The 27,102-nt window shown below is 45.1% G+C and overlaps 1 protein-coding gene across 2 annotated transcripts in view; it reads left to right on the plus strand.

Annotated features, from left to right (window-relative positions):
• Positions 1 to 27,102, plus strand: part of LOC137439411 (active breakpoint cluster region-related protein) — a 258,208-nt gene that overhangs the window by 183,770 nt on the left and 47,336 nt on the right. For both annotated transcript variants that reach the window (XM_078768302.1, XM_068135138.2), the window contains exons 7-11: positions 6,417 to 6,469; positions 11,765 to 11,905; positions 14,121 to 14,242; positions 21,983 to 22,154; positions 23,408 to 23,527. In XM_078768302.1, coding sequence (XP_078624428.1) covers positions 6,417 to 6,469; positions 11,765 to 11,905; positions 14,121 to 14,242; positions 21,983 to 22,154; positions 23,408 to 23,527 — 608 coding nt within the window. The remainder of the gene's footprint in view (positions 1 to 6,416; positions 6,470 to 11,764; positions 11,906 to 14,120; positions 14,243 to 21,982; positions 22,155 to 23,407; positions 23,528 to 27,102) is intronic.

Below are 27,102 nucleotides of genomic sequence, written 5' to 3' on the forward strand. Positions count from 1 at the left end.
GGGGGTCTCTCACTACCAATTTTGCACATCAAATTTCAATAAATCAAAAATTTGCCAATCACTGCCCATCATCTGCCAATCACTACTGCCAATCCCTTGCCAATCATCAAATTTTGTTTTTCTCCAATTTTGGGTCCAAAACACTAACCTCATCACCCAGTCGACTCACTAATACCTCTCGGTGCGCCAATCCCTGTCCAAAGCCCGGCTTCGTAAAGCCAAGCAATGGGTGCTGGTTGTTTTGTGCCAGCGGCTGGATGCGTCCGGCACTCGGTGCAGGGACGGGGGTTTACCCGTGCCGAGATCCCACGCATCACCTCGGCGTGGAGCCATCCAATGTCCCGATCTCGACCTGCCGGCACGTCTCAACAAAACGTGGTCGCCATAACGACCCTTCCTATCGGGCTGCCCGCTCCGCCTAGTGGAGCACGGACGCGGCCGTTCAAAGCGAGGCCCAGCACGCACCGAGGGCCCGATTCGGCTATAAGTCGTTCTAAACTCTACCCCGTCTAACGTCGATGCTTCACCTGCATGCTTACACCCCGCAGCCCGTTCCTTGCTCACACATCCAGCCGTCTCCATGCTCCTCGTCGTACCTTTCCTTACACACCTCGGTACTCTCATTCCACTCACAGCCTTGGTCACACACCTGACCACCGAACATTTTGGCACACATTCGTTGGTCGCACACCTCACCAATACACCGCTTCGCGCCCCCTCCTCGGTCACCTCCTCTGTGACAATCACAGGTGTGCCCTCATTCGCACACCCAACCACGTGCCTCACCACCAACTCCAGCGTGCATTCCCACTCACGCTCCACCATTCCAGGTGTGCATCCTTCCATCCCAGGTGTACATCCTCGCTCACCTGTCACAACTAACTCACGCTCCATGTCACTCTCACTACTCTCACCACCATTCTTGACAGCGCACTCACCCTTACTCTTGACAGCGCACTCTTTCCTCAGGCACCTGTCCGTTACACACCTTTCTCGCGCACACTCTCCCGTTACACCCTCTGTAACACTCACCACAGGTGGACACTCTTCCTTACTTCTGACAGCGCACTCTTTCCTCATGCACCTGTCCGTCACACACCTTTCTCGCGCACACTCTTGCGCACACTCTCCCGTCACACCCTCTGCAACACTCACCACAGGCGTGCATTCTTCCTTGCCTTTGACAGCGCACTCTTTCCCCATGCACCTGTCCGTCACACACCTTTCTCGCGCACACTCCTGCACACACTCTCCCGTCACACCCTCTGTAACACTCACCACACCGCGCTTCCATGTGCTCCCTCGCACACACGCTACGACCGACTCATTCTCGCCAACACCCTCACTCCTTGGCACACACTTTTTCCTCACACACCCCAGAGTCGGACTTTCTCGCACACCTCCTCTTTCGCACACCAGACCTGTCACACACCTCACCAACGGCCTTTCACGAACACCCGGATCCAAACCAATCCCCAAGCTTCTTAAATCCCCTGGCGCATCATACGCACGACCATATTGGTCACCACTTACACCGGGTCCTCTTTCTCTTCGCTTCTCCTCCATCACCTGCGAATCCCTCATCCGGTTAATGAGCACATCATCACGATCCGAACACAGACTCTGGACCAATTCTTTTACCTCCTCTTTTATCTCTTTCTTATCCTCTCTCCGTCGCTTTTTAATTTCGCTCACCCCTTCTTCCACTTCTTCTAATTTTTGCTTAATCTCCTTCATCTCTTCGTGCGCCCCTTTAAGTTCTTCCTCTAACTCCACTTTATTTTTTTCTATGTGCTCCCGCACCTCCCGCTCTTTAACCTCCATTACCTCTACCACCTTGTCCATTTTCCTCGTCAGGTCCTCATGTACCGTCTGACACTCTTTTTTAATTACCCCTACGTCCTTTTTCATCTCCTTCTGTGTCGATTTTAAACCCTCTATTACCGCTGTGTTCTTCTTTACCTGGTCCCCCAACTCCTTTTGTCCCACTGTCAGTTGTTCTACTCCCAGCGTCAACTCCTCTATACCACCTTGCAATTTTACAGTCCCCTTTCTCACCTCTTTCTCCATGCGCTCCTTACAGTGCCTCACCTCCTCGCGCACTCCTCCGACCTCCTCACTCACTCCTCTTCTGATCTCCTCTCCCATCACTTGCATCTCCTGCCCAGATGCCACCCTCATCTGCTCCATTTCCTCCCTGTGAGCATCCAGTTTGGTTTCTACCCCCATTCTGACCCCCTCTATCTGCTGCTCCATTTGTTTAACTTCCCTTTCCGCTTGGTCCCTCATGTCCCTCAATTTGCCTTCCATACTGTTTTCTAACCCCTCTAACCCATTTTTCACTCCCTCTATCTGATTCTCCTGGGCAGCCATTCTATTTTCTACCCCCATTAACCCATTTTTCACTTCTTTTATCCCGTTGTCTAACCCCTCAAAATTATTGTCTATCTTCCCAAATTTCTTGTCTAACTCCTCAAAATTATTGTCTAACCCCTCACTGGTACCCCTCGCTTCGTCCCTCATTACCCCCATTTGCTCACTCTGAGCCCTCGCTTCGTCCCTCATTACCCCCAATTGCTCACTCCGAGCCCTCGCTTCGTCCCTCATTACCCCCATTTGGCCCTCCAATCGCTCACCCTGAGCATCCATCCGGTTCCCCAATTGGTTACTCTGCAGTTTGAGGGACGCCTGCATTTGCGCCATAAATTGCTCCATGAGGACCTGCATCTGGGCCATCCCTCCCACTTGTGCAGCGGGTGCGGCCGCCGTAGCTATGTGCGAGGCGCCATTTCGCGCGTCTGCTACCCCCGCTGTTTCGCTCTCCTCATGTCCCTCATGTCCCTCAATTTGGTCCTGGACCGACCCTGCTTCACTCTCCCTAACCGGACCCCAGCCGTCTTGATCCGCCATAGCGCGACTTTCAAAATTCGGGTTTTGTAAAACAAAACGAATTTCGGCCGCTCCAAATTTTGACCAAATTTTTTTTTTCCTCTATTCGTTTTTTTTTTTCAAAATTTGGTCGGGCCTCGAATCCCACTCCTGACACCAATTGTTACAGACACGACTTTGATGTTAAAGTGGGCCGAGCGGAATGGCCGTCGTGTCCGCACAAATTACCCGACTATACTCGACGTTGACGAAGTCGCGCGATGCTGGCCCAATAAGAAAAAGAAGACACCCGGCTGGATCACAATAACACAATACGACACCAGGGGTTCAGTTCTCAAGACCTCCGGAGGAGGTTATATTAAGGCGGAAGGTTAGATTACAACTACAAGAGGGACAGCATAGAAAGACAAGCACTTAGACACACTCTTATATTATTCCCAACAGACGACAGATAAACGGGACAAAAGGCTGACTCACACGGGGGTTGATGAAAAGGACAGCGGGTATCGATGGCTCAAGGTGCACTCTTGGCTCAAGGCAGAATCGACTCGGTCCGGTCCAGAGATGCGGGGAGGTCGCAGCGCTCGGATGGCGTCTTGTCTGCTCAAGCTGGGGGCGCATCTGACTCAGCGCTCGCAGGTGGCTTTCCTTCTCCAAGCTGGGTGCGCATCTCTCGTCACATCCGGCGCGGGGCCGCGTATATCCGGCGGGGAGTGACACGCCCTCGGCTCGTTAGCTCCGCCTCGTGGAATCGGCACGTTGCTTCTCATTGGGTGCGTGCGGGGGGGTTTACCAGGCTCCGCCCTTGACGAGGAGCTGACAAGGAGCCCCTTCGTGGTAACCCCGTGGAGCGCATGGTCTGGAGCTAATCGAGCCGGTGTGAGGACGCATCCTCCCCCGCTCCGCCGCCATCTCCCCTGTTGTTGTTGTAATTGTTGGGGAAGAAGATGGAAGGAGGTATGGGAAAGGTCCTAAACTCACTACTGATGCCATATAATCACATTCTGGTGCAACGAAGAGTCATAATTAATGGAGACGAGGCCTTAACTGACATAGAATAAGAATAACTAGGAAGATGTCCGAAAGTTGTCTACGTGTGGTGCGGTGGACCTGGGCACGACATTTAATGGGGGAATAAGGGGAAGGTCGGCTCTACTGATTGTTATTTACATGCAATGGGACTAGGGAATGGGGGATTGGGGAAAGTTGGGGAGTATTGGAGAAAATAGGGGAATATTTACAAGCGGATATGGAGGCCAAATTCCATATTCGCAACAGTATGCTTTAGGGATGTTTCAGGCACAGTGTTATGCTTTGGGGGTGGTTGGGGCACAGTGTTCCAGTTTGGGGATGTTTGGGGCACAATGGTATGCTTTAGGGATGGTTGGGGCACAGTGTTATGCTTTGGGGATGTTTGGGGCACAGTGTTCCAGTTTGGGGATGTTTGGGGCACAATAGTATGCTTTAGGGATGTTTCAGGCACTGTGTTATGCTTTGGGGGTGTTTGGGGCACAATAGTATGCTTTAGGGATGTTTCAGGCACAGTGTTATGCTTTGGGGATGTTTGGGGCACAGTGTTCCAGTTTGGGGATGTTTGGGGCACAATAGTATGCTTTAGGGATGGTTGGGGCACAGTGTTCCAGTTTGGGGATGTTTGGGGCACAATGGTATGCTTTAGGGATGGTTGGGGCACAGTGTTATGCTTTGGGGATGTTTGGGGCACAGTGTTCCAGTTTGGGGATGTTTGGGGCACAATAGTATGCTTTAGGGATGTTTCAGGCACTGTGTTATGCTTTGGGGGTGTTTGGGGCACAATAGTATGCTTTAGGGATGTTTCAGGCACAGTGTTATGCTTTGGGGATGTTTGGGGCACAGTGTTCCAGTTTGGGGATGTTTGGGGCACAATAGTATGCTTTAGGGATGTTTCAGGCACTGTGTTATGCTTTGGGGGTGTTTGGGGCACAATAGTATGCTTTAGGGATGTTTCAGGCACTGTGTTATGCTTTGGGGATGTTTGGGGCACAATAGTATGCTTTAGGGATGTTTCAGGCACAGTGTTATGCTTTGGGGGTGGTTGGGGAACAGTGTTATGCTTTGGGGATGTTTGGGGCACAATAGTATGCTTTAGGGATGTTTCAGGCACTGTGTTATGCTTTGGGGGTGTTTGGGGCACAATAGTATGCTTTAGGGATGTTTCAGGCACTGTGTTATGCTTTGGGGATGTTTGGGGCACAATAGTATGCTTTAGGGATGTTTCAGGCACAGTGTTATGCTTTGGGGATGTTTGGGGCACAATGGTATGCTTTAGGGATGTTTCAGGCACAGTGTTATGCTTTGGGGATGTTTGGGACACAATAGTATGCTTTAGGGATGTTTCAGGCACAGTGTTATGCTTTGGGGGTGGTAGGGGCACAGTGTTATGCTTTAGGGATATTTAAGGCACAGTGTTATGCTTTGGGGATGTTTGGGGCACAGTGTTATGCTTTGGGGATGTTTGGGACACAATAGTATGCTTTAGGGATGTTTCAGGCACAGTGTTATGCTTTGGGGGTGGTAGGGGCACAGTGTTATGCTTTAGGGATATTTAAGGCACAGTGTTATGCTTTGGGGATGTTTGGGGCACAGTGGTATGCTTTAGGAATGTTTCAGGCACTGTGTTCCAGTTTGGGGATGTGGTGTACAGTGTTGCAGTTCAGGGATGTGGTGTACAGTGTTACAGTTTGGGGACGTGGTGTACAGTGTTACAGTTTGGGGAAGTGGGGGCACAGTGGTATGCTTTAGGAATGTTTCAGGCACTGTGTTCCAGTTTGGGGATGTGGTGTACAGTGTTGCAGTTCAGGGATGTGGTGTACAGTGTTACAGTTTGGGGACGTGGTGTACAGTGTTACAGTTTGGGGATGTTTGGGGCACAGTGGTATGCTTTAGGAATGTTTCAGGCACTGTGTTCCAGTTTGGGGATGTGGTGTACAGTGTTACAGTTTGGGGATGTGGTGTACAGTGTTACAGTTTGGGGACGTGGTGTACAGTGTTACAGTTTGGGGAAGTGGGGGCACAGTGGTATGCTTTAGGAATGTTTCAGGCACTGTGTTCCAGTTTGGGGATGTGGTGTACAGTGTTGCAGTTCAGGGATGTGGTGTACAGTGTTACAGTTTGGGGACGTGGTGTACAGTGTTACAGTTTGGGGAAGTGGGGGCACAGTGGTATGCTTTAGGAATGTTTCAGGCACTGTGTTCCAGTTTGGGGATGTGGTGTACAGTGTTACAGTTTGGGGATGTGGTGTACAGTGTTGCAGTTCAGGGAAGTGGGGGCACAGTGTTATGCTTTTGGCATGGTTGTTGCGGTCTTTAATGCAAGGTTACCATTCCTTGCCCAGATCCAAATATTTCTGCTTGTTTTATTATTTAGTTTTTATTCTAAGCATTCATATCATTACTACCTGTGTTTTAACAGCTATTTTTACATCGCATTCATAGTTTCCTCACTCTCACACCTCCTTTTCTGTTTCCACACACCACACGCACCCCCAGCTTTGTTGTACAAACCTGTGGATCGAGTGACGCGAAGTACGCTGGTGCTACACGTGAGTCGGAAATTTTTCTGCTCTCCTTATCCTGGGGTTTGGGGGTGTGGGGGTTAACGGGATAGTAATGAGGTGCTGCTTTGTGGTTTGTTAATGGAGTTAATGTCTTCATACCCTCTTGCATTTGTCAGTAGGCCTACTCATAATGCCCGCTCCCTTTGGGAGATGCGAAGATTTGTTTTCAGAATTGTCTTTGTTTCCCTCCCTCAATATCCACTTCCACGGGCAGGGGTCAATTTCTAAACTGTTTCATGCGTATAGGAGGAAATCACAGTTTGTCTCCTCACACTCGTGGTCGGTGGGAAGGGTGAGGAGGTGGGGAAGAATGGGGGTGGGAGGAGTGGGATGTGGTGGGAAGATATTTATTTTGTGCCTATGACCTGACCCAGGACACCCCAAGCATGTATACGCACATGCACACGTACAGAGAATTGCCTTGTTTAGTATGATACAAGGCCACTTCCATCAGAGTTCCGTCCTCACAATCTTCCTGATTAATTCTTGCCATTACATTAATCATGTTGTTTTGTCGGATTTTGAAGATTTTGCACATTGGAATGAAAACGTGCTTCTTATCGCACATTGTATTCCCCAATTATGTAACGTAGTCACATTTCTCTTGTTGTTGGCGTTTTGTGTTTTGATGTTTTAAATGGTTTTATGAGGAATCTCGAGGAACTCGGGCAGAAGATTGGTACCATTGGAACTCACGTCTTGTAAAAGGAAGAGGAGGAAGGGGTGGGAGGGTGGAGGGGAAAGAGTGGAAGGGGGAGGACAAGGAGAAGGAGAAGAAGAACAAGAAGAATGAAGTATGGTCAAAGTCCTCCTCTTGATTGAACATTTTGACCATGACAATAGAATACCTCATCTGACCATGAAAATAGGAGCGTATTCATAGAATACTTACCCCGCACAGTCAACTTGGTACGAGCCGAGCCAACTCTTCTGTTTTTTTAATGGGTTTTTTTCCCTTTGATCCAATATAGCTGCCAGACCACATGACCGATGACATTATAAATTTACATTCTCTAATATAATTGTTGCATCGATGACACTCAATAAATTTCAAACTCATCAGACAAAGCGTTGTACTTGTCGAATTATGACATCATAATTAAGGCACCGATGACGTCATCACTAACGACACTTATTCCCCAGGCAGAGTTCTTTACAATGAGCCACGTTTCTTTCTTCTTCTTTTTTTTCCATGGAGCAGCTTTGGAGATATAGAGGTGCAACGTTTTTCGGTTTTTCCAAGATGGCGCCTGTAACACATGACCTATGACGTCATCATTATCATTAAAATATTCTAAAGGAGGAGGCACTCCTATGGTGAAAATCTCGTGTCCATCAGACCAACGGTTGCAGAGAAAACTAGAACGACACTCAGTAGAGAGCATACCTCCGCCTGGTTGGCCATATCACTCGCAGGTGTTTCGCCCTATCTCCCAATGGTGAAGAATCACTTAAAAAATTATACTAGCCGGATCCGAATCCGGATCTTTAGCAAAATCTAATCATTTCGTCCTTGTGACATACACTACATCTCCGCCCAATTTTGTCTGAATCCGTCCACAACTTTTTGAGATATTTTGTTCACAAACAAACAAACGGAGGACAAACGGCCAGACAGGGGTGAAAACATAACCTCCATCCCACCTTTGGTGACGGAGGTAAAAAGTCATACTGATCAGATCAAGCATTGTACTTGTCGAATTATGACGTCATAATGAAGGCACCGATGACATCATCATTACCATATTTTATTCCCCATGTGGAGTGCTTGACAATGAGCCATGTTTCAATTTTTCCATTGAGCAGTTTCGGTGATAGAGGTGCAAAGTTTTTCCAAGATGGCGCCCGTACCACATGACCTATGATGTCATAATTATCAATAACAAATCTACAGGAGGAGGCGCTCCTATGGTGAAAGTTTTGTGTCCATCAGACCAACAGTTGCAGAGAAAACAAATATTTTATACTGATTGGATCAAGCGTTGTACTTGTCGAATTCTGACGTCATAATGAAGGCACCGATGACATCATCATCAACATATCTTATTCCCCACGGGGAGTACTTAACAACGAGCCAATTTAAATTTTTTCCATTGAGCGGTTTCGGAGATATAGAGGTGCAATGTTTTTCCAAGATGGTGTCCATACCACGTGACGTATGACATCATCCTTATTGACTAAAAATTTCTACAGGCAGAGGTGATCCTGTGGTGAAAATGTTGTCAATCGGACCAACGGTTGCTGAGAAAATGGCATACGTCCGTACTTACGTGGACGCACCTGATCACTTGACCTTTCTAGTGAATGGACCAACAACAAAAAGTGGTTCTGGAAAACCCAATTTAATCTCATTTAAAGTCTCTTAAATCACCGCTGCCTCACCTTGTCAGGAACTCTCATCACCTCTCCACCTGTAATGATAAATCGTTGCCCTTCATTGTCGAAGATGGTCGTTCAACTCAAATATGAAGGTGTCGAACACCTGGGCCCCATAAATTTGTTTATACAGTACTGTAGGACCTGCTTCCCGAAACAACGACGACGCTGAGATAGAAAATGGTGTAAACCGTGTAAAGGAAGAGTCAAGAAGACCAGACTACTTGCTAATCCCCGCAATGGCCGACGAGCCATTGCCTTGGAAAGCAATGTGCAGATTGACTAGAAACTGGATTCTTACTTCGTGCTGAGTAAACGGAGACGTGTGGAATAAGGGGATTTGCCTTGAACGTCCCAAGGTGACGCCTCACCTGAGAATCGAACACCAAGATCCTCCCTCGTGAGGCAAAAATGCACTGTGCAGCGGTGGTTATTTTAATAGAATGTCGATCAAAGGATCAATACTACATCTACAGTATGGCTTCCTATAGGATACCTTTTGCATGATGATCCCACACCTTTTCCCTTATTCTGTCCTACATTTCCTCATTCCAGGATCTTTTGAAGCACACTATAGGATACCTTTTGCATGATGATCCCACACCTTTGACCTTATTCTGTCCTACATTTCCCTCGTTCCAGGATCTTTTGAAGCACACTATAGGATACCTTTTGCATAATGATCCCACACCTTTTCCCTTATTCTGTCCTACATTTCCCTCGTTCCAGGATCTTTTGAAGCACACTATAGGATACCTTTTGCATGATGATCCCACACCTTTGACCTTATTCTGTCCTACATTTCCCTCGTTCCAGGATCTTTTGAAGCACACCATAGGATATCTTTTGCATGATGATCCCACACCTTTTCCCTTATTCTGTCCTACATTTCCCTCGTTCCAGGATCTTTTGAAGCACACCATAGGATATCTTTTGCATGATGATCCCACACCTTTTCCCTTATTCTGTCCTACATTTCCCTCGTTCCAGGATCTTTTGAAGCACACTATAGGATACCTTTTGCATAATGATCCCACACCTTTTCCCTTATTCTGTCCTACATTTCCCTCGTTCCAGGATCTTTTGAAGCACACTATAGGATACCTTTTGCATGATGATCCCACACCTTTGACCTTATTCTGTCCTACATTTCCCTCGTTCCAGGATCTTTTGAAGCACACTATAGGATACCTTTTGCATGATGATCCTACACCTTTTCCCTTTTTCTGTCCTACATTTCCCTCGTTCCAGGATCTTTTGAAGCACACCATAGGATACCTTTTGCATAATGATCCTACACCTTTTCCCTTATTCTGTCCTACATTTCCCTCGTTCCAGGATCTTTTGAAGCACACTATAGGATACCTTTTGCATGATGATCCCACACCTTTGACCTTATTCTGTCCTACATTTCCCTCGTTCCAGGATCTTTTGAAGCACACTATAGGATACCTTTTGCATAATGATCCTACACCTTTTCCCTTATTCTGTCCTACATTTCCCTCGTTCCAGGATCTTTTGAAGCACACTATAGGATATCTTTTGCATGATGATCCCACACCTTTTCCCTTATTCTGTCCTACATTTCCCTCTTTCCAAGATCTTTTGAAGCACACTATAGGATACCTTTTGCATGATGATCCCACACCTTTTCCCTTATTCTGTCCTACATTTCCCTCTTTCCAAGATCTTTTGAAGCACACCATAGGATATCTTTTGCGTGATGATCCTACACCTTTTCCCTTATTCTGTCCTACATTTCCCTCTTTCCAAGATCTTTTGAAGCACACCATAGGATATCTTTTGCATGATGATCCCACACCTTTTCCCTTATTCTGTCCTACATTTCCCTCGTTCCAGGATCTTTTGAAGCACACCATAGGATATCTTTTGCATGATGATCCCACACCTTTTCCCTTATTCTGTCCTACATTTCCCTCGTTCCAGGATCTTTTGAAGCACACCATAGGATATCTTTTGCATGATGATCCCACACCTTTTCCCTTATTCTGTCCTACATTTCCCTCGTTCCAGGATCTTTTGAAGCACACTATAGGATACCTTTTGCATGATGATCCTACACCTTTTCCCTTATTCTGTCCTACCTTTCCCTTGTTGCAGGATCTTTTGAAGCACATTATCGGATACCTTTTGCATGATGATCCTACACCTTTTCCCTTATTCTGTCCTACATTTCCCTCGTTCCAGGATCTTTTGAAGCACACTATAGGATACCTTTTGCATGATGATCCTACACCTTTTCCTTTATTCTGTCCTACATTTCCCTCGTTCCTGGATCTTTTGAAGCACACTATCGGATACCTTTTGCATGATGATTCCACACCTTTTCCCTTATTCTGTCCTACCTTTCCCTTGTTGCAGGATCTTTTGAAGCACATTATCGGATACCTTTTGCATGATGATCCTACACCTTTTCCCTTATTCTGTCCTACATTTCCCTCGTTCCAGGATCTTTTGAAGCACACTATCGGATACCTTTTGCATGATGATCCCACACCTTTTCCCTTATTCTGTCCTACATTTCCCTCGTTCCTGGATCTTTTGAAGCACACCATAGGATATCTTTTGCATAATGATCCTACACCTTTTCCCTTTTTCTGTCCTACATTTCCCTTGTTCCAGGATCTTTTGAAGCACACCATAGGATTCCTTTTGCATGATGATCCCGCACCTTTTCCCTTATTCTGTCCTACATTTCCTTTGTTCCAGGATCTTTTGAAGCACACGATAGGATACCTTTTGCATGATGATCCTGCACCTTTTCCCTTATTCTGTCCTACATTTCCCTTGTTCCAGGATCTTTTGAAGCACACTATAGGATATCTTTTGCATGATGATCCTGCACCTTTTCCCTTATTCTGTCCTACATTTCCCTTGTTCCAGGATCTTTTGAAGCACACTCCCACCAACCACCCAGACTATCCACTGCTTCAGGATGCACTGCGCATCTCACAAAGTTTCCTCTCCAGCATCAACGAGGAAATCACACCGCGGCGACAATCAGTTACTGTCAAGAAGGGAGAGGTAACGACATTAACCCTTTTCTTACTTCCCATTTATTTTCTGACCAATGTACCTGCTGTGCTTGGAAAACAAAGCAACGATTTGTTTTTGTTTTTTCACCTCGAAAAACATATTGCTTTTGTAGATTCGGTAACTGCACTCGCAGATTATAGAAACGTGGAAGAAGCCGCAGGTATTGCCATCACACAAAGCTGTACTGACTTCAAAGAGCAGTGCTGTCCCACCACGCAATAATCAATGTGGGCTCAAGTCGGGCCTGGTGGCAGCATGCTGAGCTAACAACCTTGACTAGGCCTTTGGGCTAATGCGAGAGCCGTGAGTGGAATACTGTCAGGCAGACAGGATTGGAGAGGAACAGACGGGCGGATGAATCGATTTACAGAATACACATCAATAAATCAAATAATTTGACCGTGAACAATGTGATCGCAAACTAAACCTGGAAAGCATCTGCAAATGTAGAGCCCGTCTGCGTCTGCTTTGGATCGGGACTTCTTCTTCGTCCATACGCTAAACATGACGAAAAAGCTAAAAACTAGAACATCACTCGGTAGAGCGCATACCTCCACCTGGCTGAACAGTTTACGTTTTGTATCCCACCGACAGGCCTAATCCGGATTCAGACCTGAACCAAAGTCGAATCGGCATGTTCTTGTCACATACCAAACCTCTCCACCAAATTTCATCCAAATCCGGCCACAAATTTGTGAGATATCCTGTTCACAAACAAACAGACAGACGGGTGAAAACATAACCTCCATCCACCTTTGGTATCGGAAGTAAGAAAAACATAGGGGCAATACCCCTGGTACTCACCTGGTGGAATAAACAGTAAACTGCACTGGCTAAAGGTATTTTAAACCAATTTCAATGGTTGCTAGAAGACAGAGCAGCACGTAGAATCATACTAACATAATCATAAGACTTTAAACAAACAAACAAAAAAATACCTATTTTGGGGGGCAACCTCCCCTCCCCCAACCCCATATACCTCCTCAGGCCCCAATTTTTCTAATGCTGTGAACAAACATTGGTACATCATGGGTGATTAAGGTTGTGGTGAAGTTTTATCTAAATCGTGTGTGTCGGTTCTGAGAAGAAAGCAAATACTTATTTTGGGGGGAAATCCCCCCCTCCCCCAAACCCCCATAAACCCCAAAAGGGGCAGATTTTTTTTAATGCCGTGAACAAACTTTGGTACATTATGGGTGGTGATGTCTGTGGTCAAGTTTCATCAAAATTGTGTGTGTAGTTTCAGGAAAGAAAGCAAATACCTATTTTGGGGGGGTCAAACCTGGAACCACTTTGACCCCGGTAAATCCCCTTAGACTCCGATTTTTTTTTTTAATGCCGTGAACAAACTTTAGTCACAACACAACAAATATCATTTGTGCCAAATTTGGTCGCAACCCCATCAGCGGTTTCACCCCGCCCCCTCCACGGCATGAACCCAGGGGTGAAATCCAGAAAATCTTTACGTATTCCATGTGTCTCCCAATGTTGATTGCACATGCAAAGCTTTATTTTTTAAATGCACCTGTAATTGCATTTTTCGGTATTTGACCTTTTGACCCCGCTCCAGGGGGGCCGAGCCGAAAATGGTACTCTTGCACCTTCAGTGCCATGTGGTGATCACAACTGCCAAGATTGGTGAATTTCTGAATTTCTGCACAACCGTTTAGGACGAGATGGCGTGACGGACGGAGAGACAGACAGACAGACAGACAGACAGACAGACAGATTGACGGAGCCGATTACAATATCCCACTGTATTTTTTTTTCTTCTTCTTCGAGCGTGGGGATGATAAGTGAAGTGGTCAGAGGGAGAAACGTTTATAGATTCTTATGTTCATCCGAGACCTCAAATCAATCGGTGAGGATTTTGTGAAAGCCGAGTGAGACCGAGTGAGAATGGTTGCAGAAAAGAAAGGGACGACATGCTGGTAATAAATGAGAAAGAAAGGGAAAAAGCCATTAAAACGAATGTTCTTTCTCCATATCCTATTAATGCATATCCTTTCCAATTTGATATTAATCAATGACCTCATCTGGAACTCTCATTTGCATAATCACCATCGCAAAACTTTGCTCTCAGCGGTTCCACTCTTCATGTTTGTGCTGTCAGTTATTTTTAAACATATCAAAGTTGTGTTGCTTCGTGCACGATTCCCTTATGTTGTTCTGTCCCACCTTGCTGCGGCACCCGTGTGCTCAGAGCCGCCAGTTGGTAAAGGACGGCTTCCTGGTGGAGCTGGCAGAAGGCACTCGAAAGCTTCGACATGTCTTCCTATTCACCGACCTGCTGCTCTGTGCCAAGTTAAAGAAGCAGGCCCCAGGGTGAGATCCATTTAGCTGAACACCGACTGATTGATTGACGGGTGAAAGGGCATGATAAAGGTTATTTGCTTATCAATTACATTGATGTTTATCAATTACAATGATGTATCAATTACAATGATGTATCAATTACAATGATGTATCAATTACAATGATGTATCAATTACAATGATGTATCAATTACAATGATGTATCAATTACATTGATGTTTATCAATTACAATGATGTATCAATTACAATGATGTATCAATTACAATGATGTATCAATTACAATGATGTATCAATTACAATGATGTATCAATTACAATGATGTATCAATTACAATGATGTATCAATTACAATAACTCTCTAGTTTCTCCAAGCTTTTATGAAAGGTGTCTCGGCAGTTTGGACAATCATACATGGATAGGCCTTGAACAAGTCTTGCATGGAATATGTAACATACCATACCAACAAATATCAACTGATCTTGAACAAAAAAAAAAGAAAAAAAAGTGGTTTCACTCAAAACATGATGTAAATACTCAGAACGCCACTCGGTAGAGCGCATACCTCCGCCAGGTGAACAGTTTACATCTTGTATCCCACTGATAGGCCGGATCTGCATCCGGACCAGAACTCAAATCAAATTGACTTGTTCTTGTCGCCTACCCAACTCATCCACCTTGTTTTGTCATAATCCGTTCACAACTTTTTGATCCCTCCGCCCCCCTTCCCATGCTCCCAAGCCCTCCCCCCAAGCCCTCTCCCTCCCACAGATCTCCCGTTGTCCCTGTTCTCTACTGTTGTACTTGTGCGCTTCCCTCTCTCTCCCCCATCTTGTCTCCCGCTCCCTTTATCACATGTTTTATGTGTCCGTTTGTTTTTTTGTGATTAATGTTAGCTCTTACACGAGCCTCGATCTTGTATGCAAAATATATATATATCGTTTTTGGCTCCATCTCTCAATGGTTAAAATCACTTACAAATTAAAAATCCTCGTATCCAGATCCAGATCTTCAACAAAATCAAATTAATTATTCCCTGTCGCACAACAAACCTGTCCACGAAGTTTCATCTGAATCCTTCCATAACTTTCTGAGCAATTCTGCTTGCAGACAAAAAAAACAAAAACAAAAAACAACTTTAGAGGCCATTTTTTCCCTGCAAAGCGGGGGTTGGCCTTTTTCGGGCACCGTGGTTGTTGTTGTTTTTTTGGTCCCCTTTTTGAAGCAATGTTTTACGGCCGGGTGCCCTTCCTGCCACCAACCCTGTTTGTCGCCTTTCACGACAAACAGGGAATTACCAGTGAACTGGTACTCAATTAGCCGACCTCGGAAGGATGACAGGCTGAGTCAACCCCCCTGGCGTTAATTCAGCGATCGACCGGGATTCGAACACAGGATCCTCGGATCCTAAGCTGGCACCCTAGCCGCTAAGCCAACACCAGACAAACAGGGGTGAAAACAAATACAGTAAAGGTAAATATATAAAACATATTCCCTTACAAGGAACTTAAACTTGAATGCAGGACGGGGCCATTAGGCCCATCAAAGCCTGCACTGGTGTTGCCAATTTATGATTGATTTCCCATAGTACATCTTTTTAAATGCCGAGCCTCAAGCAAGGAAACAGCTCATTTTGAAAATGTTTTTGGTATGATTGGGTTCTACCTGCCGACCTCCCAGAATCGAGGCGGACACTCTAACAATTTTTTTTTTTTTTGTATACAAGATCGAGGCTCGTGTAAGAGCTAACATGAATCACAAAAAAACAAACGGACACATACAACATACAATAAAGGGAGCGGGAGACAAGATGGGGGTGGGGGGGGGGGGGGGAGAGGGAAGCACACAAACACAACATTTGAGAGCAGGGACATCGGGAGATCTGTGGGAGGGAGAGGGCTTGGGGGGAGGAGACGTGGGAAGGTGGGTGGAGGGTGGGAAGTGGCATAAAACACATGGACAATGCAAGGACTTCCAGGAAAGAAGTCGGTATTTCAGAAAAGTGGATCTGGGGTGAATTAACGGGGGTAGAAAAGATCAAGGTTTTGGATGGGGGAAGATAAGAGATGCTGGTGAACAGCTGTTTTAAGGACTTGGAAGGAGGAGTGGGATTGAAGAGAGTGAGGGAGTTTGTTCCAGAGGTGGGAGAAAAGAGGAATAAACCATTACACCATTGAGGCTGGTTATACATATACACAGGCTTCAAACACAAACGGCTGTGAGCATTCACGGACACATCCGAGTTTAACAGAAATTGACAGGTGTGTATCTTCTGACGTAGACAGGATGGAAGCTCGAGAGTGCAAGCAAAAAACGGGAAAGCAGATGTGATTCAGTGTGAACTTGTGGTGCAATGACTGTCCTAATACAAACTGTCCACCACCCAACCGCCCACACCGACTCAGCCGATCGACATTGTCCTCTTCCACGAGCCTCTACTGTGTATACCAAACAAACCCACGCTACGCCACACGATGTACCCTCAATGCGTGTGTCTAAATCAGACGTCAACTGAGAACTGAGCAGGCCCAATCCTCACACCCCCTCCCTGGATGCCACGTGATACTAATTTGCATCCATTGCTGTAATTATTCTGTAAAGCAGATTCATCACCGTAAACACGCACTGTTTGCAATTGGCAAATACAAGCATTTTTCAGCCAGCTTACTTTATTTACCCTTTTGTGTGGTTGTTATTATTATTATTATTGTTATTATTATTATTGTTATTATTATTATTATTATTGTTATTCGTTTCTTTTTTTTCTTTCTTTTTTTTTCTTTTTTTTTTTTGTATACTGAATCGAGGCTCGTGAAAGAGCTAACATTTATTTCACAAACAAATCAACCAGACAAACAAAATATATAAAAAGAGGGAGCGGAAGACAAGATGGGGAGAGGAGGGGAAGCACACAACCACAACATTTGAGAGCAGGGAGATGTGTGGAAGGGAGAGGGCTTGGGGGGAGGAGGCGTGGGAAGTGGGGGGGGGGGGGGGGGGAGGGGGTGGGAGAAGTATAAAACACAACGACACCAAGGACTTCCAGGACAGAAGTTGTTATTTCAAAAAAGTGGAATTGGGGTGAAATTATTAGCGGGGGTAGAAAAGATCAAGGTTTTGGATGGGGGAAGATAAGAGATGGTGGTGAACAGCTGTTTTAAAGACCTGGAGGGAGGAGTGGGATTGAAGGGAGTGAGGGAGTTTGTTCCAGAGGCGGGAGAAAAGAGGAATGAAGGAGTGAAGATGAGCAGAGAGTCTTGATTTCGGCAGTTTAACCATAAGAGGGTTGCAGGCAGATCTTGTGCGACCTGTAGGAATATTTGGGGGACAGAGCCCAGAGAGAGCTGGGGGGGGCAAGGCCAGAGAGGAGTCGGTAGAAGACGGTAGAAGTCGGTAGAAGACGATTCCTTCCTTTTGGTGAATGTAGAATCTACTTTATATTAGAGAGTCTTTTTTAATATTCCCAGTTTTTCCTGCCTGAGAAGTTGGTGATCTGTATCCATCTTGTTCATGCCCTGTGTCCATCATTCCTTCCCTCATTCCTTCCCACGTCCCTTATTTGTCCAAGTCTCCCTATATTTTGTCCCTCATCTTTGCTGTTGGTGTTTACCCCCTCTCTTTCTCCTGTTCCTTTTGTTATGTTACGTTCTGATCCATTCGATGTTCTCGTTCCTCTACTAGCCTCGACCTTGTATCCCAAAAAAGTGAATGTGCAAATTGCATCATATGCTATCATTCCAACATTTCATTTTTTACTCAGATGATTGTTTGCAAAGGTCATAATGAAACCCATTATCTACATGACAGGATACGAAAATGTTTCGCGACATGCCACTGAAAATGAGGTTATAACTTTGTATATATTGCACTAACAGATTCAGGCTTTCACAGTAGTACCATTGAGTAGTTGGTGATCCAAAATTTATCTCAAAACATAGAGATACATTCAAAGTACACCGCCCGCATGCCAAATAAATAACATCCTCCAGCGCGGCATTGCCGGGGAGCCTTTGGTGCATAATTAAAATCAAAAACAGTAATCGTAAAATAATTTCTTAATCAATTGGCTAATAGCATACCTAATCCCTGGTGTTGGCTTAGCGGTTAGGGTGCCGGCTTGGGATCCTAGGATCCTGGGTTCGAATCCCGGTCGATCGCTGAATTAACGCCAGGGGGGTTGACTCAGCCTGTCATCCTTCCGAGGTCGGCAAATTCGAGTACCAGCTTGCTGGGATGAATGATCCCGGTGTGTACCCCGGTTTAGAATAGGTACACCGTATCCCTGCGCATCGTAAGAGCGTGACCAAGGGTTGGCGTCAGGAAGGGCATCCGGCCATAAAAAAAAACATTGCCTCAAATAGGGAACCATGATTGTCATGGGACCCGCAAGGCTAACCCCCATTCTAGCGGGGAAAATGGCCTTAAAACGATCATTCATTCATATTCATTCAACCACCAGTGTTTCATCCAAAGCTGTAACTTTTTGAAAAGTAATTAAATAAGTCATTAATCAAATTTTTTTTTTAAATTAAATGATTAATCAATAAATCAGAAATATCCTTTACAGCCAAATCACTTGGTCATTGTGTCCAAATATCAGCCTCCTAGCTCAAAAGGTGCGTGAGATAATGCCCAGAGGAGATAGGAAATAAATGTGATTAGCAACGAAAATGAATAAAAATCGTAAAATAATTAAATTATTAATCAATTAGCTAATAGAATACCTACACCGTTTCATCCGAATCTGTAATTTAAAAAAATTAATTAATGAAGTCATTAAACAAATAATTAAATAATTAACCGATTATTTGATTAATCAATAAATCAGAAATACCCTTTACAGCCAAATCACTTGGTCATTGTCGTGTCCAAATATCAGTTTCCTAGCTCAAAAGGTGCCTGAGATATTGGCCAGATGAGAAAGAAAACAATAAATACTTAATCGATAATAATTGAGTAATTAATCAATTAATTTATTCATCAAAAAACAAGAAATAAAGTTTTTGCCAAAGTACATGCTCACTATTGTGCCAAAATGACAGCTTCCTACCTCAAAGGATGGCTGAGATATCACCGGACAAACAAACAAACAAACAAGAAAGAAAAGTAGAAAAATAAACAAACAAGAAAACAAGAAAAGCAAACAAACAAGAAAACAAGGAAAATAAACAAACAAGAAAACAAGAAAGAAACCAGAGTGAAAACTGAGGACTCCCTTTCAGCGTGCGTCATTGCCGAGCCCCCTTGGGTGCCCGGCGATAGCGACGACGTCATACAGTGTCTCGAGATGGCATAGGAAAGGGGCGTGTACAATATTGGACTGGGCATGTTTAATTGATATCCCATGAACTCGGTGATGATGATATCCACAGACAAGATCTCCAGTTCTAATTTAAATAAGAACGTTCTGTAGTTTGTTAAAGGTGCAAAAGTTGCTTTCACCAGCATTCCCCCCAGGGAGCATTTGCTGCCCTTCTTTCTTCGTCCAATATTCGTAAGGTGAGTGTCACACACATGCACTAAGAAACCATTTGACGATAACCGTGTCGCCCTCCAGGACGCGTCGGCATGACGCTTATTACCCTGCACTCGCAAGGCGAAAAGCAGGGTTAAGCATTCAGTTACATACGTGTGCCGTGTGCCGTACATGTCTGCATTGAAAAAAATCATTTTCTTGGAAACCGTTGGTCCGATTGACATGAAATTTTCACCATAGGAGGGCCTCCTCCTGTATAATATTTTAATGATTATTATGACGTCATAGGTCACATGGTACAGGCGCCATATTGGAAAAACTTCGCACCTCTATCTCTGAAACCACTCCATGGAACAAATTGAGACCTGGCTCATTGTCAACTACTCCCCATGGGGAATAAGATATGTTCATGATGATGTCATCGGTGCCTTTGTTATGACGTCATAATTCGACAAGTACAACACTTATCCGATCATTATTTTTAAATTTTCAGCAACTGTTGGTCTGATGGAAACAAAATTTTCACCATGGGAGCACCTCCTCATGTAGAACATTTTAATGATAATCATGACGTCATAGGTCATGTGATTTACCTATTTATTTACCTATTTATGATTTACCTTTGATTATTTACCTATTTATTTTTGTCTTTTTGCACTTGTTTTTTGTACTCTGTGAAAGCGTCTTTGGGCTTCTTGAAAAGCGCTATATAAAATAAATTTATTATTATTATTATTACTAGGGCATGCCCGTACTATATATATGCCCGTACTATATATCTATCTAAAATTATATCCCCCCCCCTCTATTTACATGAAATGGTTTGGTCCATTCGCAACGCCAAAGCGAACGGCGAACGGCTTGCGAGTACAGTGACAATCCCCCCCCTCTATTTACATGAAATGGTTTCGTCCATTCGCAACGACCACAGAACCCCCCCCCCTCTATTTACATGGAATGGTTTGGTCCATTCGCAACGCCGGCACACGCGATCGTTCGCTGCTCTCTGATTGGTTGAATCGTTTTTTGTACATAGCTCGGTAAGTAATTGTCCGATTAATATGAAACCTTGAAAAGGCACATCCTCGGGTCCCCAGCAATATACCTGGCAAGTTAAAAGTATATCGGACCCGTGGTTGTCGAGAAACAGCGGTCACAGACAGACAAACGTACAAACGTACAGAGATTACTGGAATTATAGATAGATAATGCCCAATTATTCAATTAGCGCCAATGTATTTTGGCTGTTTGCAATTTAAGCGCAAGGAATCAATCAATTCAATTAAAAAAAAGAAAAGGAAAAACACGCAACAACGTGTCCCGTGATTGGCTACGGGAAGTGAGGTCTTTGGCTGATGGGTGATTGGCTGCCGGAGGAAGGTCGTATATCGCAGTTACGATGAATCGCAAATTCGTTTTTATTAGTTTTAAAACATCGTTTAACGCCAACATAGTTTGCAAACGTGAAATAAATGAATACGCTCTCAAATGTGCCATCCGAGGCAGAGTGTGCCCGCCACGTTCGGCACACGCGATCGTTCGCTGCTCTCTGATTGGTTGAATCGTTTTTTGGACATAGCTCGGTAAGTAATTGTCCGATTAATATGAAACCTTGAAAAGGCACATCCTCGGGTCCCCAGCAATATACCTGGCAAGTTAAAAGTATATCGGACCCGTGGTTGTCGAGAAACAGCGGTCACAGACAAACGTACAGACGTACAGACAGACAGACAGAGATTACTGGAATTATAGATAGATGTGGTGCAGGCGCCATCTTGAAAAAAACGAAAAATGTTGCACCTCTATATCTCCAAAACCGCTGCATGGAAAATATTGAAACATGGCTCATTGTAAATAACTCCATATGGGGAATAGGTGTTAACGATGACGTCATTGGTTCCATAATTATGACGTCATAATTTGACAGGGACAACGCTTAGTCTGATCAGTTTGAAATGTATTGAGCATGATCTATACAACAATTATATTAGAGAATATAAATTTATGATGTCATCGCTCACGTGGTCTGGCAGCCATATTGGATCAAAGAAAAAAAAATGTTCAAAAACAGAAGAGTTGGCTCACACCAAGTTGACTGCGCAGGGTTAGTATTCCATGAACTATTGCAATATAAGTATCTAGTTTATAGTTGTGCAATCAAGAGTGTTCCGATCAAAAGTATAAACCACACATCAAGTCTGAGCAGTTGGCCTAGGAAAACGGAGAGTGCAAAATGGATGACGCGATGTTCGGAAATGCAACGTTTTGCTTTCACAGAAAACCGCAGCAGTACGACTGCAAATGGTACATTCCGCTCGCCGACCTCAGCTTCCAGCACCCCGAGGACATGTACGACACCGGGCAGCCTGTACCTGTGGTCCCCGACGAGGACATCGAGGCCATGAAGATAAAGATCTCGCAGATAAAGAATGACATGCAGCGAGAAAAGGTGCGCTGATTCTGCCTGATAAAGATGTTTTTGATGCTTCGGATGACCCTTGACCTCATGGAGATATCTACCAAGCCTGCAGCTTGTTATGTTAAGTCCGTTTTTTCTTCAGCTTCCTTGCAGTGATTGGTCATTCCCCATCTGACGTCATTAGCGACTTGTTGTGTTATGCAAATCAATCGTTTGCTCAAACTATCCTTCATGTAATATGAGAAACATCCAGGACTAGCCAAAGGCCTTGAATTGAAGGTCTCATTTTTGTCATGGTCATGACACATTATGGTAGACACACGTGCCCAAGATTGAATCTTTAAAATTCCGGCTTGAACACTGATCCTTGGGGATTGTTGTTAGGTCTTTGGAGAGATCTCTATCCATGTCTCCCACTATTTGGAAAATTGGCAAATGTACCTGTATACGTTTTCACCACAAATGTTTATCAAAGTTCTAAATACCTGTTTTTATTTCTGTAGTTGTTGTTTTTAGCTCACCTGGAATGTGGGAGGAGCGTTTTTAGCTTCTGGGAGCTTATGGGATGGCGTGTCATCCGTCCGTCCATCCGTCAGTCCGTAAATACTTGCAACTTATCACTGATGGGATTGTGGCCAAACTTTGCTAAAATTATATTTGGTATGTTGCAACTCAAGTTTGTTCACGACATTTGAAAGATCGGGGTCAAAGTGGGCCCAGGTGTGACCCCTCCCCAAAAATAGGTATTTGCTTTCTACTTTGAAACTGCACAAACTATTTTCATCTAAATTTAATTTCATTGACCACAACCTTCATCACTCGTGATGCACCAACGTTCGTTCACGCATTAAGAAAATTAGTGTGTAAGGGGGTCTATGGAGGGGGGTGGGTGGGGGGTTGTTCAAAGTGGGCCCAGGTTTGACCCCCCTCCATTCCCCCCTCCCCCCTCACCATAGTGTTTTTTGTGGTTGTTTACAGTCTGATGATTACGTCATTATGATGCTACATGCAATCTATTCAAAATACCTTTAGTTATAACTATTCAACATACCTTTAGTTGGCATAGTATACTGCTTTTTCTACCAGGTGAGCGCCCAGGGGGTATTGCCCCTATTTTTGTTTTGTTTCCCAAATTAGATTTTTTATACTTGTATCCACAGCTGAACTCTCCGCCCCCCCCACCCCCCCATTCAGCTGCACATGCCTAATGTTTGCCGTTCTGGCCTCCTTGTCCCTTGCTGTCCCCACCTTGGGCCTCACCCGCTCGTGCCGATGGCTGCCAGAAGGGGGGCAAGAGCAATAAGGCATTGGAGCGGTTGCGGAAGAAGCTTTCGGAGCAGGAGTCGCTCCTTCTCCTGACGTCACCCACTATGCCCCTACGGGTGCATAATCGCAATGGCAAGGTAAATGCAGCACCTTTACGATTCCCCCGATGCCATTTCCCTGAATACCGCTTCCCCCCGTCGCTCTAGTCCGAAACGGTTCTGCGTCACAGACGCCGATCAAAGGACTATAGTGGAATGACATGACAGGACTAGGAAATCATCTGGTGTTTGAAATATAGAAAATGGTGCAGAATACTCTTCAGATAATATCAATGCAAAAATAAGATAGTTGTAGTGTTTCTAGTGAGCGACGACCAATCAAAAATAATCAATCCCTTGTTGTGTTTGTGCTTGGGCCTTCTTTATTATCATAGCAAATTCTGGTTGAATAATGGACTCTGACGTAGCAAAATGTTGCGGAGCAGGATCACTCGGTTCTTTTTGTTATGAAGAAGAATATAGAGACAAATGTGGGATGCCCGATCATAAATAAGCTAAGTCATCAAGACATTTGCATGTACGAACTAGAATGTCACTCGGTAGAGCGCATACCTCCGCCAGGCTGAACAGTTTACGTCTTGTATCCCACTGATAGGCCGGATCCACATCCGGACATTTACCAGAATCTAATCGGCTTGTTCTTGTCACCTACCAAACTCATCCACCAGGTTCTTGTCACCTACCAAACTCATCCACCTATTTCTTGTCACCTACCAAATGCATCCACCTAGTTCTTGTCACCTACCAAACTCATCCACCTCGTTCTTGTCACCTACCAAACTCTTCCACCTTGTTCTTGTCACCTACCAAACCCATCCACCTAGTTCTTGTCACCTACCAAACTCATCCACCTATTTCTTGTCACCTACCAAACTCATCCACCTAGTTCTTGTCACCTACCAAACTCATCCACCTGTTTCTTGTCACCTACCAAACTCATCCACCTAGTTCTTGTCACCTTGTCACCTACCAAACTCATCGACCTATTTATTGTCACCTACCAAACTCATCCACCTAGTTCTTGTCACCTACCAAACTCATCCACCTATTTCTTGTCACCTACCAAACTCATCCACCTAGTTCTTGTCACCTACCTAACTCATCCACCTATTTCTTGTCACCTACCAAACTCATCCACCTATTTCTTGTCACCTACCAAACTCATCCACCTCGTTCTTGTCACCTACCAAACTCATCCACCTCGTTCTTGTCACCTACCAAACTCATCCATCTATTTCTTGTCACCTACCTAACTCATCCACCTAATTCTTGTCACCTACCAAACCCATCCACCTAGTTCTTGTCACCTACCAAACTCATCCACCTAGTTTCGAATTATCAATCTACTAGCAGAAGTACCCGGCGTTGCCGGGCGGGGGAGGGGAGGGGAACGGGGGTGGGGAGGGGGAGGTGAGGGGAACGGAGGAGGGGAGGGGAACGGGGGTGGGGAGGGGAGGTGAGGGGAACGGAGGAGAGGGGGGGAAGGGGAGGAGAGGGGGGGAAGGGGAGCAGTCAGAACTGGAAGCTCTTTTACGGAGAATTTATATCTTAAAGGGGAGGGGGGGAAGGGGAGGGGAAGGGTGTGGGGAGGGGAGGAGGGGGGAATTGTGGGGAGAGGGGGAAGGGGAGCAGCCAGAAGTGGGAGCTCTTTTACAGAGAATTTATATCTTAAAGGGGAGGGGAAGGGAGGGGGTGAAGGGGATGGGAGGGGGGGAGGGGAAGGGGAGGATGGGAAGGAGGTGGGAGGGGAGGGGAGGGGGGAGGCAGGAGAGGAAGGGGAGTGGCTCACGCTTCTGAGTGAATGTGGCTCACGTTTCTAAGTTAAGTGTGATGCCGATCAGGAAGAAGAAGAAGCCATACTACCAAATTCGTACACTTCCAGAATTGTTTGATTTATTTGTATTCAAATGTCTGGTAATTTTTTTGTATTTATTTATGCAAATGTGTACTTGAATATAACTGTCATTAATTTTAAAAGGCTTCGGCACTATCGAGCGATTTTTTTTTTTTCCCCCAACTCCAAAAAAAACAACTTTTGTTTTTCAATTTTTTTTTGTTTTTATTTTTTGCCTAAAACACTCCCAGGCACTCACTGATGAACCTCTGAAAGTTTGATGAAGATCCGTTCAGCCATCTGAATAAAACGCGGACACACAGACAACTCGTGTTTATATATACAGACGTGGCATTTAATATGGAATATTTTTTTTGTGGGGGTGAACTTACTTTTCAAGTTGACTTAGAACCAAAAGTTCATTGGAATTATGTTGAAATTATTCTAGATTTTGTTAATGTGACCTTTGAAAGAAACAAAAACCACATTTGACATTTCGAAGCAAATAAATTGATCTTTGAAAGTGATGTAAACTGATATCGAACTCAATTCACGGACAGTACTGTGTTAAACTTCTGTGCGTTTTCCAGAAGTATTTCTTTATTTTGCACATTAGCCAAATTTTTTTTAACATAAACAAAAGTTAAATTACAACTGGGATTACGGACAGTAAAATTACAGTTCAGTACGTCGTGTAACCCCCACGAGCATTCAGGAGAGCACGTACACGTTGAGGCATGCTGTTCACGAGATTTGCCAAGGTTTGGACAGGAATCGCTTGCCATGCAGTGACAATAGCCTGCTGCAATTCACGCACAGAGGTAGGCTGCTCGTCCAAGTTGTCGATTTGACGCGTTAATTCTGCCCACAAGTTCTCTATCGGATTCATATCTGGGGACATGGCAGGCCACTCCATATGCTCTACACCACGGTCAGCAAGAAAGGGTTGGATCATGCGAGCACAATGAGGCCGTGCATTGTCATCTTGGAAGACAAAGTTTCCTCGAAAGGCTGCACGAGCAAATGGAAGCAATGTTTCTTCCAGAATGGCCCTGTACTTGAACTGGTTCAGGTTTCCATTCAGAACAACCAAGTCAGTTTTGCCCCCTGCATGAAAAGCAGCCCAAACGGTCACCCCACCACCTCCAGCTTGGACTCTTGGCACTAGACAATCTTCGTTGTAGGCTTCATGCACTTGTCTGTGCACTCGGACATGGCCATCTTGACGATAGACCAGAAATCAAGACTCGTCACTGAAGATCACGTGATTCCAGTGTCCTGGCTGCCATTGACGGTGCTCTCTGGCCCACTGTAATCGGCGCTGGCGGTGTGGCTTGTCCTGTCAGGCGTGGCTTTCTCAGGGGACGCCTGGCACGATAGCCTGCTTGAACCAGTCATTGGTTGACTAGCCTTCTGGATACAGGCACATTTGTCAGTTGCTGCCACTCAGCCCTAAGCTGATTAACTGACTTGGTACGGCCATTGCGGACTAACCGGTGCAGCTGGCGATCATCCCTCCTTGTGGTTCTGCGGGGACGTCCTGGCCTCGATATTGGAGGAGGGACACCCCTCTGAGCATTTCGTTTTGGGATCTTTGACACCTGACCTTGAGTGATGCCATACTGCCGAGCAATAGCACGCTGTTTCATGCCAGAATTTCGTAAAGCCACCACTCCATGACAAACAGCATTGTCGAGTTGACGGACCATCTCCAGAGGAAGCGGCAATAACTTTTGTAGATGTGCAGCAGTTGTTTTCCACTAATACAGAACGCAACAACCCTTATATACCCAATTGTGAAGCCAATCGTCAAATGTAC

Source organism: Myxine glutinosa, chromosome 14, assembly GCF_964187855.1.
Source record: "Myxine glutinosa chromosome 14, kmMyxGlut1.1, whole genome shotgun sequence".
NCBI lineage: Eukaryota > Metazoa > Chordata > Myxini > Myxiniformes > Myxinidae > Myxine > Myxine glutinosa.